The sequence below is a fragment of the Crocuta crocuta genome, unplaced genomic scaffold, assembly GCF_008692635.1.
Source record: "Crocuta crocuta isolate KB4526 unplaced genomic scaffold, BGI_CrCroc_1.0 scaffold333, whole genome shotgun sequence".
Classification (NCBI taxonomy): domain Eukaryota; kingdom Metazoa; phylum Chordata; class Mammalia; order Carnivora; family Hyaenidae; genus Crocuta; species Crocuta crocuta.
The window spans coordinates 3,207,332-3,220,892 of NW_027532856.1; the positions used below are offsets into that span (position 1 = coordinate 3,207,332).

The window sequence follows — 13,561 nt, forward strand, 5'->3', positions numbered from 1 at the left end:
AAGGTAAGCTCTCCATCTCTTCTCTCTCATCCAGTTCCAGGGTACTTTTTCTAGGCAAAAGAATAGAGGCTCTTTCTCAGTACCAACTGACCTACAGACAAATATTTAGAGGTTTTCAGTCAGTTGCCAGACAACTACATGACTGTCCTATACACAGATGGAACTTCTGATCAGCTTTTCAGAGTTCCATTCTTAAATATAAATAATCAGTGAACGACACCAGACATCTAAAGAAGGCCTTTGATATAGAAAAGACTAAATCAAACTCCAAGAAAAAAGAAACTTAGAAAAGAGATACAATGCACAGAACAAAAGAACATTTGAAAGAATTATCATTAATACCTTCAGAGGAATAAGAAAAGATATTCTACTCACAAAAAAAGGATGCTATAAAAAGAAAAAACAACAGAGCTCTGGGTAACCACAAACATGATAAGTTAATAAAAATCAGTAAAAGGATTAGAAAATAAATTTCTAGAAAAATCTCAGAAAGCAAACAAAAAGATAAAGAAATGGACAAATGGAAAAGGTAAGAAAAATAAATGACTCGTTCAGGAGGTCCAACATCTAAGTATAATTCCAAGAAAATAGGAGAGGGGGAAAATAGCAGAGACCATACAAGAAAATCTCCTAGGGCTGAAGGATTCAAATTTTTAAGATTGAAAGAGTAAAAATAAATAAAATAATAAGGATCAAAAACAAGATAATACATCATTGAAAAAACTTTAGGACAGAAATCAAAAGAAAATCTTAGATATCTTTAAAGAAAAACAGACCTCTAAGGAAACATGGGAATCAGTATGGCAAGGGAATCCTCAATAGAAACACTCAAGGCTAGATGGAAATTAAGCAAAATCCTGGATGAAAATGATTTTCAACTTCAAAACCACACCCAATCAAACTATAAGGGTATAAGGGAAATTTTCAAATATGCAATTATTTCCCAAAAATTTTACCTTCCTGTACCCTTTCTCAGGGAACCACAAGTAGATGGTCACCAAAGGAGGGAACAAAGGCAAAAATGAAGAAAAAGGAAGATATGTGATGAAGGAAATAAAGAATCCAACACTGACAGAGCCAAGCAGATTCCAAAAGTTTGGTCAAAGTCCAGTAACAACAGCTATGCCTAGAAAGCTACCAATACAGGCAGAACAGGGAACGGAAGGTTCCGATGGGATATCTACAGGAAAATAAATGAAACTGAGAGATTACCTAACAGAACGCTGGCTTGAACAGAGTTGTTGGAAGGTTTGAGAAGACAATAGTCTCAAAGAAAATGAAGCAAAGTAAGAGGATGGGGAGAAAGAAGAAGTTAGAGTGGAAGTCAAAACATAATTCTTAAACTGCTGAATTAAGTGATAGCAGGATATGCTTATTACTTAGAAATATAGAGACCAGAACACAGAGCCAAAAGAGTTACCTCAGAGGAAAATTAAAAGAACTCTCCTTTCCACCTTCACCAAGCAGAAATAAAACAGGAATGACAATAATGAAACATATCATATTCTAAGAGGACTTACTGTGTTAGAAATACATTTTCTTGACTAAGAATTTTAGGCCAAAATGTGGGTTTTATAGCAATTAAGAATAAAGTTGGTGGGGGAAGGGGGGAACTCCTGGCTGGCTCAGTTGATGGAGCATACAGCTCTTGATCTCAGGGTCATGAGTTCAACACCCACATTAGCTGTGGAGCATACTTTAAAAAAAAAAAAAAGAGAGAGAGAGAGAACAAAAAGGGGTAGGGGAGAGAGGAGGAAAGAAGGAATCACCTTTTTAAGCACCTTCATGGCAAATATTTTCCCAGTATTTGCTCCTGTAACTTTTCGTACTTGAAAAACCTGAATAAAAAATACAAGTGTTTGTGTGTTATTAAAAGCTAAATATGCTAGCCACACTCCCTTAATTCCTATTTATAGGAAGCAAATGATACAATAGTTTATATTCTTACAGAAATTAGTAGCATAAAGTGTGCAAAAATGATGAACTAAAAGATTATATTAAAGATTTAGTAGTGAAACCTGCTATACAACATGAGGCCGTCCTGTTTGGTCTGCTCACATCTGGTGCAAAGTCGGTGACCATCCAATGATGAGCACTCTATATACCTTCATACATAAAATCCAAGTTTGCAGAAGCAGAACACCAAACTTAAAAATTATAAAATACATAAATTTCTTCCAGGAATGCCTCTGTCCTTGCTTCACACAAAACTTTAATAACAGTTGACAGGAATTACCATTTACCTATTCCTTAAAATGGCTAACTCTATAAAACATTATCATGCAATAGCTAAAATAATGTGAGATTCTAAGTGCATGCGTTGCACATTCAAGATAATTAGAACACAGTAGAATATGTCCTTAAGCCTAAAAATAAACTACAAATGTCTTGCTATGAAAAAATTAACACTACACAACAGCATAAATAGTCCTTAAACGGAATCCTAATAAAATGTATCAAAATTCAATTTTTTGACAGAGAATAGCTAGGTATAAATTTTCTTAAGCAGAACAAAGTTCATAAATTAGAAAGCCTTGAGCAGAACTATGAAACTAAGAAGTTCTCATTTTTCTTCTCCCTTCTTATATTCTTCAGCTTCCCTAACTATTGCTCCAAATACAGCAAGTCAAAGAATACTCATTCAGATTTAGGTCTCAGTAACAATTTAATGTGCCATGCCTCTTGAAAGGAGTGGTTGTTAAGAGGATACTTCTAGGGGATACCATTTAACCAAAGGAAGGAAGCAATCCTCTAATAATAGACTTTGCCTGGCATAGTTGCCTATTTATTTATGCAACAAATATCGACTGAATGCCTATTAAGTGTCAGTCTTTTATGTGTATGGCGGTAGGAAGAGAACTTCTTTACATCCCTCAAATAATAGCATGTGAAGTGATCATATCCTCTGCTGACAGCTAGCAAACAAAGATTGAAGAAGACTACTGAACCAGGCCTTAACAATTAATCTACCCAAGACAGACAACAGCTCTCATTTCAGAAATTCTTCCTACCTTTCCATAGCCCCCTTTACCAAGTACCCGAAGTAGCTCAAAACATTCTGGTCTGATTTTTTCTGGCCCTCTGTTCACACTAGTTTCCGAAATTTCAAATTTCTCACAATGTTCCATGCCACTGGGAAGAAAAGCAAAACCAAAAGTAAATTCTCAACAAGGTAAACTACCTTTAATATACTGTATCTATAATCCAAATAAGTAAAAAGGAGAAGGTATGTAACAGCAAATTTACTACCAGTGCTCCGTAAACTAACGATTCAGTGACATAGTAGGTCAAGATTAGGATGGCTTGATAACTGTGTATCTGTTGGTTTACAGAATGCACTATTATTTATTTTTGTAAGCATCAAGCATCCCCAAACTAAGATAAATTAGAACAAGTTTATTACATTGACAAAGGAAAAAAGTCTTCTGCTTATTCTTATTTAGTTCATTCAAAATGTCTATGAAATTAGGTATTATCCAACTTCATTTGGCAACTTCAGAAAATCTGAGAACTTTCTAAAAATACCCAATTAGCTCAAGTCTCTGCTACAAAAAAATTCTTGCTAATAAAATGTATCCATTCATCTTTCCATATCTACTATTAGCTTGACTTAAAGACTCCAACACTGGCATTTATTTTGTCACCTAAATGCTTTTTATATGAGTGATCTCAGTCTCCCTTCCAATCTATGGTTTTTACCTAAGGGTGGGTACAGAGCAGATTAATCACCATAGTCACCGAAAAGAGCTTGACTAAAATGACTTTTGAGATTATACAAATCACTTTATAAATGATGTATTACAGGCAAAATAAGAGCATTTGACTTTGGAAGGCATTTCTAAAAATTTGACATTTTAGTTAGAAAAAAAAATTAAACAATAATTCCTAACCCACTAAGACTCATATTCCATATACTTTAAGTCAGAATGAATACCTTTTCCTCAAAATCTATATATGATCTCAAAACCCTAGATATGTTACTATATTGGTGCTAAATTCAATAAACCAAGTGCGTATGTATATTTACACACACACACACAAACACGACTAGATAATTAAGAACAGGTTATTTCAATCACATGATGGTTATAAACCAGAACTGATATAATCTACTTGTAAGAAAGAGAGCACAATAAAATCTTTTTACATAAACTTACAGTTCATATGGTCCAACTCCTCCATGGTCCATGCTTTCATTTAACTGACCCTGAAAAACATGTTTAAGTTTTAAAAATAAATAATCTCATAAACATAAAATCAAAATACTTAACGCTTCACCCTACTACTATAGGCAAATGAATAAATTAAGCCAGCTTAAAAATTCTCTGTACTTTAATAACAGGCAAATGTGATGAACAAAATAAGGTACACAGTAATATGGGGATTTTACTTTTAATTTTCTATGACAAGCTACAGATGCTACTTATAAATGGTCTACAAATAAAACCAGGTGTTAGCTCCTTTAAAAATTACATTTATTGGGGCACCTAGGTGGCTCAGTAGGTTGGGCATCCGACTTCAGCTCAGGTCATGATCTCACAGTCTGTAAGTTCGAGCCCTGCGTTAGGCTCTGTGCTGACAGGTCGGAACCTGAAACCTGCTTCAGATTCTGTGTCTCCTTCTCTCTCTGCCCCTCCCCAGCTCATGCTCTGTCTCTCTCTCTCTCAAAAATAAAAAACATTAAAAAAAATTTTTTTAGTTACATTTATTCAGGGGAGCTTGGATGGCTCATTTGCTTATAGTTCTTGAGTTCAAGTCCCATATCAGGCTCCATGCTGACAGTGCGGAGCCTGCTTGGGATTCTCTCTCCCTCTTTCTGCCCCTCCACTGCTTCTGCTCTCTCTCACACACACAAGTTCGCGCTTGCTCGCTCTCGCTCTCAAAATAAACTCTAAAAAATCATTTATTCAAAAAATAAATTTTTGTATTATAAAGCTAAAGGCACCACATTCTGAGTTACTAGATCAAACGATTTTACACAAAGTGCTACTATGATATGGTTCTGAAACACAGAGTAACACAATGTTATAAACCTTATGTAACTACAACCTAAATAAGCCTAAGGTAACCACAACCAGTCCACAATACTGTAATGTATGATGTGGCTGATCAAAGCAAAATAATTAAGCACCACCCTCAAATTGTCAGGAGTCATGCTGGCCCAACATTCATTCCAAACACAGTATAAAGGGGTACAAATATACACTAACAATGTATACACTAAGTAGTGTATACTTCTATACACTAACAATGAACAGTTCAAAAATGAAATTAAGATAACTCTGTTCAGAACAGGGTAAGAATAAAACAACATCAATTAGAAAAAATTTATCAAAAGAAGTATAAGATTTGTACATCTGATTAACTATAAAACATTGAATAAAAAAATTAAAGAAGGGTGCCTGGGTGGCTCAGTTAGGCGTCCAACTCTTGATCTCAGGGTCCTGAGTTCAAGCCCTATGTTGCGCTCCACGCTGGGTGCGGAGGTTATTTAAAAAAAAACAAACAAAAAAACCCTAATTAAATCAAAAGACATTCCATGTTCATGGATGTAACAATTTAATATTGCTTAAGGCAGTTATACTAACCAAACTGGTCTACATATTCAACTCAGTCCTATCAAAATCCCAGGTTCCTTCTTGCAGAAATTAACAAGCTGATCCTAAATTCATACAGAAACGCAAGGGACCCAAGTAGCCAAAACAATCTTGAAAAAGGATAACAGAGTTGGAGAACTGACATTTCCTGATTTTAAAATGTACTACAGGGGCACGTGGGTGGCTCAGCCAGTTTGAGCGTCCAACTTTGGCTCAGATTATGGCCTCAGAGCTCACAGGTTCGAGCTTTGCGTCAGGCTCTGTGCTGATAGCTCATAGACTGGAATCAGATTCTGTGTCTTCCTCTCTGCCCCTCCCCCACTCACACCCTGTCTGTCTCTCTCTCCCTCCCTCCCTCCCTACTCCCCCTCTCCCGCCTCCTCTCTCCTCCTCAAAAATAAGCACACATAAAACAAAATGTACTACAAAGCAACAGCAACCAAGACAATGTGGTACTGGGATAAGGACAGATATATAAATCAAAATAGAATTCAGAGCCCGGAAATAAACCCTTACATTAATGGCCAACTAATTCTTTACAAAGATGCCAAGAAAATAGGAAAGAGATAGTCTTCCAATAAATGGTACTGGGACATTTGGATATCCACATGCAAAAAAATTACTTTGGACTCCTACTTCACACCATACTAAAAAGTTAACTGAAAATTGATCACAGGCCTCAATGTAAGAGCTAGAACTATAAAACTCTTAAAAGACAACTCGGATGGAGTGAATCTTCATAATCTTGGGGTAGGAAATGATTTAAGACATCACCAAAAGCACAATTAAAGGAAAAAAATTAATTGGACTTTTTCAAAATTTAAAGCTTTTGCAGTTTAAAAGGCACTATCAAGGAAATGAAAAGACTACTGGGGCGCCTGCATGGCTCAGGCAGTTAAGCATCCAACTTTGGCTCAGGTCATGATCTCACAGTTCGTGGGTTCGAGCCCCACGTCGGGCTCTGTGCTGATAGCTAGCTCAGAGCCTGGAGACGGCTTCAGATTCTGTATCTCCCTCTCTCTATAACCCTCCCCAGCTCACACTGTCTCTCTCTCTCAGAAATAAATAAAACATTAAAAAAAATTTTTTAAAGTGAAAGAAAACCCACAGAATAAGAATCTATGAGGGGCGCCTAGGTGGCTCAGTCTGTTAAGTGACTGGATTTCGGCTCAGACCACGATCTCACAGTTGGTGAGCTCAAGCCCTGTGTCGGGCCCCACACTGCCAGTGCAGAGCCTGCTTAGGATTCTCTCTCTTCCTCTCTCTGCCCACCCCTCTGCATGCATGTGTGCATTAGTGCTCTCTCTCTTAAATATTTTATTATTTTTTTAATGTTTATTTCATTTTTGAGAGAGAGAGAGAGCGCGCAAGAGAGCATGGGAGCATGAATGGGGGAGAAGCAGAGAGAGAGGGAAACAGAATCTGAAGCAGGCTCCAGGCTTCCAGCTGTCAGCACAGAGCCTGATGTGGTACTCGAACCCACGAACTGTGAGATCATGATAAGTGAGCCAAAATCAGACACTCAACTGACTGAGACACCTAGCCACTCCATGAATAAATATTTTTTAAAAAGAATACATGAAGAACTTCTACAACTCAAAAATTTTAAGTTCATAGCAGCACTCTCCACAATAGCTAAAACATGGAANATTTGTAAAAAAAAAGAAAAAAATTTTAAGTAACCTAATTTTTAAAAAATCGTTTAGAATTTGTATAGGTATTTCTCCAAAGATACACAAATGGTCAATAAGCACATAAAATGATGCTCAACATCATCCACCATTAAAGAAATGCAAATGTAAACCAAAATTATGCTGATATACACCCCTTCATATCCACTAGGATGGCTATAATTAAAAAGAAAAATTAATTTGGCAATGAAGTAGAGAAATTGGAACACTCATATACTGCTGGCAGGGAATGTAAAATGATACAACCACTTTAATAGTTTGGCAGTTTAGGGGTATCTGAGTGGCTCAGTTGGTTAAGTGACCAACTCTTGATTTTGGCTCAGGTCATGATCTCACAGTAGTGAGAATGAGCCCCGTGTCAGGATCTGTGCTAACAGAGCTGTTGGGATTCTCTCTCTCCCTCTCTCTGTCCCTCCCCTAGGTGCATGTGTGGTCTCTCTCTAAATAAATAAATAAACTTAAGAAAATACTTTAGCAATTTCTTCAAAAATTAAACATAGACTTACCATAGGATACAGCAAATCTACTCCTAGGTATCCACCAGTAAAAATAAAAATGTATGTTCCACAAAAACTTGGGCAGCATTATTCACAACATTATTCAATAATAGCAGCATTATTCACAACAGCCAAAAAAAATGGGAACAACTCTAATGAACATCAACTGGTGAACCAATAAATAAAATGTGCTTGATACATAAAATGGAAAATTATTTGGCCATACATACATATATACTATGAAATAGATGATTTTCAGAAACATTAAACGAAAGAAGCCAGACACAAAAGTCTACATACTATATGATTCTATTTATATGGAATGTCCAGAAAAGGCAAATTTATAGAGATGGGAAATAGACCAGTGGTTGCCTGGGATAGAGGTGGCAATAAGGAGTGACTATAAATGAGCCTAGTTTCTTTCAAGAGTGATAGAAATGTTCTAAAGCTGGGGTGCCTGGGTGGCTCAGTCGGTTAAGCATCCGACTTTGGCTCAGGTCATAGTCTAGCAGCTTGTGAATTCGAGCCCCATGTTTGGATCTGTGCTGACAGCTCAGAGCCTGAAGCCTGCTTTAGATTCTGTGTCTCCCTCTCTCTGTCCCTCCCCCGATCATGCTCTGTCTCTTAAAAATAAATAAATGTTTAAAAAAAATGTTCTAAAGCTAAAGTGTGTAATGGTTGTGCAACTATATATATATAAAGAATACTCTTTAAAGCTATATTCTGTGGGGTGCCTGGGTGGCTCACTCTGTTGGGCGTCTGACTTGGGCTCAGGTTTGTGGGTTTGAGCCCCTCAGCAGGCTCTGTGCTGACAGCTCAGAGCCTGGACCCTGCTTCAGATTCTGTGTCTCCCTCTCTCTTTGTACCTCCCCCACTCACGCGTTCTCTCTCTCAAAAAATAATATTAAAACATTTAAAAAAATTTTAGGGGTGCCTGGGTGGCTCAGTCGGTTGTGTCCAACTTCAGCTCAGGTCATGATCTCACGGTCCTTGAGTTCGAGCCTCATGTGGGGCTCTTGACAGCTCAGAGCCTGGACCCTGCTTCATTCTGTGTCTCCCTCTCTTTCTGCCCCTCCCCCACTCACACTCTGTCTCTTCCTCAAAAATAAACATTTTTTAAAAAATTAATAAAACAAATTTTTTTAAAAGGTAAGATTTTAAGATTTTGTTGACAATTTTAGAACAATTCAAAAAATATTTAGGTGAATACATCTTTCTTCAAAGGTACGAGGACAGTCAAGCTGCACATAGAATACTCATAGTATTCTTAAACAAGGGATGCTTAAATGCCCCCTAAACCACAAATTCCAGTGAAAATTTGCTCATGATGTGAGCAAGTCAGGATGAAACACTAGGGATGTATGTTTCAATATTGGACTGAGTCAAATGGAGGCAGTATCAAGGGAAAAAAATTCTTGCAATTTCAACTTGATACAGTTTCTTCTGCAGGGGTGGGGGGGAGTAAGGGTAGTTATGCTTTAAGGTTTTGTTTTTAGTTTTTTTCTCTCTGGTACTTTGCATAATCACCCACGATGGCTTCACTTTAAAGACAAAAGACTAACTTCTCTCACATGTGATAAAACCAGTAATATGTAATTGTTTTTACTTTAATGTTAGTTTTACTTAATTTTAAAGACCACAGAGTAGTTAACACTAAACCATGACTTTGAAGCCACCTAGAAAGATATGCCCTATGGCTATGTCTCATTTCCGGAGCTAGCCAGGCCTGTATTACCACCTGCATCTATGTTTATAACTTCCTACTGTTACCTTCTGGAGAAGTATTTGAGGCACAATGCTTTTCTTATTACCTTTAGAAAAGTTTTCTATCAGAAGCATCAGGTTAATGTTATGTAACATATACGGACAACTCCCTTTCATAGGAAACTCTTTAGGTTTTTTTTCTCTGTTTTAAGCTTTATGACCCATCTAATGCTTTTATTGTGTGCCACTATGATTGATAAGGTGAATCCTACTCAACTAAGGTACTATACAAGATATGATTCAAACCAGACCACCAGAATATTTCCAGTTTTAATTAAAATTGAATATATGCCTAAAATCCAATGAAAAAGAGCACTTTTTTTTTTTGTTTTTTTATTTATTTCTGAAAGAAAGAGAGAGGGACAGCATGGGCAGGGAGGGTCAGAGAGAGTAGGAGACACAGAATCTGAAACAGTCTCCAGGCTCTGAGCTGGCTGTCAGCACAGAGGCCGCCGCGGGCTCGAACCCACAAACCGTAAGATCATGACCTGAGCTGAAGTCGGACGCTCAACCAACTGAGCCACCCAGGTGCCCCCGAAAAAGAGCACATTTTATAAAAATGTAAATAAACTGTTACAGAATGGGTGAAATATCCTCAATCCTATCATTCATTATACTGCTCATCCACTTGCTTCCTTGTTCCTTATGAAAATAAGATTCAGGGGCGCCTGGGTGGCTTAGTCAGTTAAGCATCCGACTTTCGCTTAGGTCATGATCTCGCGGTTCGTGGGTTCGAGCCCCATGTCGGGCTCTGTGCTGACTGCCAGCTCAGAGCCTGGAGCCTGTTTCAGAGTCTGTGACTCCCTCTCTCTATGACCCTCCCCTGATCATGCTCTCTCCTAGAAATAAATAAAACATTTTTTAAAAAAAGAAAAAAAGAAAATAAGATTCAGTAATTAAAATGAGTTGGAAGAAAAAGAGTTAACCTTGCTCCAACTCTTCACCTACTTAAAAATGCTTCAGGGGGCACCTGGGTGGCTTAGACAGTTAAGTGTCCAACTCCTGATCTTGGCTCAGGTCATGATCTCATGGTTTGTGAGATCGAGCCCTGTGTCAGGCTTCACGCTGTCAGTGCAGGGCCTGTTTGGGTTTCTCTCTCTCCTTTTCCTTCTGCTCTTCTCCAACTCATACATGCATAAGTGTGCTGACTATCTCTCTCTCAAAATAAACATGAAAAAAATTAGGAAAATAAATAAAAATAAACAAAAGTGCTTCATAGTACCAATTACAATGCAAGATAAGCACATAAGCAAAGCATATAAGGATATGTTTTTCGTATTTTTGATAACTGCGAATATTTGCAACAGCACTTTGATCTTGAAGCACTAAAAATTTTTGCTCAATAAAAATCTGATATCCCAACCTGAAACTCATACAGTCTCTGTGACTACTTCAAATTTTGAATTAATAGAGTAGAAGTTAAGGATTATACTTTTCTATTACTTTTTTAACTTTGTGTCTCCACAGAAAACAGTTTTCCAACATTTTCATAACCTAATGAAAATCTCTAGAGGAAAACTTTCCCTTAGTTTCAACTTACTCTCTCCAAATTATACCATTACCAGTGAAAAACAAACAAAAAAGACCCGAATCCACCTAACCTCCTCCCAAGAAACCCTCTCACCCACTGCTTTTTAACGTAGTCCTTTGAGGTATTCAAAAAAAATTAACTGAAAAATTACTGAAAAAATTAACTATGCTCTGTAAATACACAGATTTCCTAATATAAATTCAGTCACTGTAATGTATCTAAAAAGGCATACATCGCTAAATACGGTGAAGAATTTTAAAGAATACTACAGTTTCAAAAATGCAGCACCTCTAGTATAACTGCATTTATTAAGTCTCTAGGCATAGATGAGGATAAACTTGAATGTTTGGTTCCTTGGCAATGAGTAACACTGACAAGCTATATATCCATGAACCACCTAACTGTTTAATATGCCAGAATATTTTAAGAGGACAGTAGTTTATATACTCTATCTCACATAATCCTAATTTTACAGAAAAGAATAAAGCGTGAGAGAGCTTAAACAAATTATTCTGGGTCACACAGTCAGTGACAATGCCTGGAGGGATCTGAATTAACTTCTGACACATCGCAAAGAAGTACATTATGAAAAAGACTAGTAAATGCAATGAAGTCGTGCAATGAAGCTTGCAAGCTGAAAGGAATCAGAAGACAGGACCAGTAGTTACCTACGTGGCCTTGTGCAACCACCTCTCTGGTTTATGCCTCGGTTTCCTTACTGGAAAACGAAGAAGTGAGGCTACTGAGATACAAACCAATGTTTTAAAAGTTTGTGTACTAAAGGTTGTAAATTTACAAATGGCCAGATTTTCCAATAATCTAAAGTTCTTTCATTTTTCAGAATTCTTAAATTTGGGGGAGCTTGGATGGCTCAGTCAGTTAAGTGTCCCACTCTTCAGCTCAGGTCACGATCTCACAGTTTGTGAGTTTGAGCCCCACCTCTGGCTCTGTGGTGGCAGCTCAAAGCCTGGAGCCTGCTTTGGATCCTGCCTCTGCCCCTCCCCCACTAATGCTCGGTCTCTCTCTCTCTCTCTCTCTCTCTCTCAAAAATAAACAACAACAAAAAAGGGGGGGGTTCCCAGGGTGGCCAGTTGGTTAAGCATACAACTTCGGCTCAGGTCATGATCTCATGATCATGGGTTCGAGCCCCACATTGAGCTCTGTGCTGACAGCTCAGAGCCCAGAGCCTGCTTCAGATTCTGTCTCTCTCTCTCTCTCTTTCTCTCTCTCTGTCTGCCCCTCCCCCCACTCCTATTTTATTTTAAAAAATAAAACATTTTTTAAAAATTAAAAAAGAAAGCTAACTGCAATTCCACGGGCAAATGTATTAAAAAGTACAACTCTCAATACCCACCTTAATCTGTGATTTTTACTTAGACTCATTTGATTATGAAAAGAATATATTTTAGCCCTTTTATTTCTTAAAATGTTCAAAATTCTTTATGTATAACATCCCCAATCTTTTGGCAACCAGTAGGGTACAACTTACTTTCCAGAAGAGGAAAATCAGATGAAAACTGATTAAATATAAAGCAAACATCTGATGCCAGTCCTTAACTCACGTACTCATCTGGACAGTGGGATTTAGAATTTAAATTATCATGAGGTTATATCACTAATCATCACTTGCCCAGAATCAGCGATTTAGCATGACAAGAATATTTTTGAGCTTCAAGTGCCAAGTTGTGATTTTTCAGTAAATTTATCTTGAAAAAAGAATGAAGTTTCACAAAGAATAACAATTAGGGTGGCTCAATTGGTTAAGCAACCAGACTCTTGATTTCGGCTCAGGTCATGACCTCACCATTTGAGTTTGAGCTCCCTGTCCGGCTCCAAGCTGGAGCCTGATTGGGATTCTCTTTCTCAAAATAAATAAACTTTAAAAAAAAGAAAGAAAAACAAACTATTAATACAGCGAAGGTAAAAGCAAGCTATGCATTAGGAAAACAATTCTAAATTTAGTCCCTTAAATTACAGCAAGGAAAGCCCTCACACCACCATTCACAAGTCTCAGTTCAAGCAATTTATTTTTGGCAAGCCAAATCACAGCTGTCAACGCTGGTTTTCTTCCACCCCAAAATTACACAAAGTATTCTGAAAAAATTTAGATTATCTTCAACTAGGGGAAAAGTAAGTTGCTAATGCCGTGTGTCGTTATGGATGCTTAAAACAAAAAAGTCCCCAGGAGGAGGAGGTTAAAAAAAAAAAAAAAGCAAACAAACAAACCCAGGAAGATGCAGCAGAGCCCCCTTGCTCCCGAAATAAAACTCCTGGTGTCTGTAACAGCAGCGGCAGCGCTACTCCCGACAGAAGTTTTCAGCTGTCACTTCTAACAGCTGAGCGCTTCCTAGGAGAGAGCGACAGGCCGAGAAGAGAGGTGGTTGTGGGAGGTCTGAAGGCTTAATACTTGAAACCTTACACTCGAAGGAAAACCCTTCCGCACTTCACCTGCGCTTACGGGACACCCAGAAAGCGAACACC

At 37.7% G+C, this 13,561-nt stretch overlaps 1 protein-coding gene across 1 annotated transcript in view; it reads right to left on the reverse strand.

Annotated features, from left to right (window-relative positions):
* Positions 1–13,561, reverse strand: part of RPS6KB1 (ribosomal protein S6 kinase B1) — a 38,566-nt gene that overhangs the window by 24,227 nt on the left and 778 nt on the right. The window contains exons 2-4 of the mRNA XM_077745629.1: positions 4,158–4,207; positions 3,012–3,132; positions 1,770–1,838 (exon numbers count right to left, since the gene is read on the reverse strand). Coding sequence (XP_077601755.1) covers positions 1,770–1,838; positions 3,012–3,132; positions 4,158–4,207 — 240 coding nt within the window. The remainder of the gene's footprint in view (positions 1–1,769; positions 1,839–3,011; positions 3,133–4,157; positions 4,208–13,561) is intronic.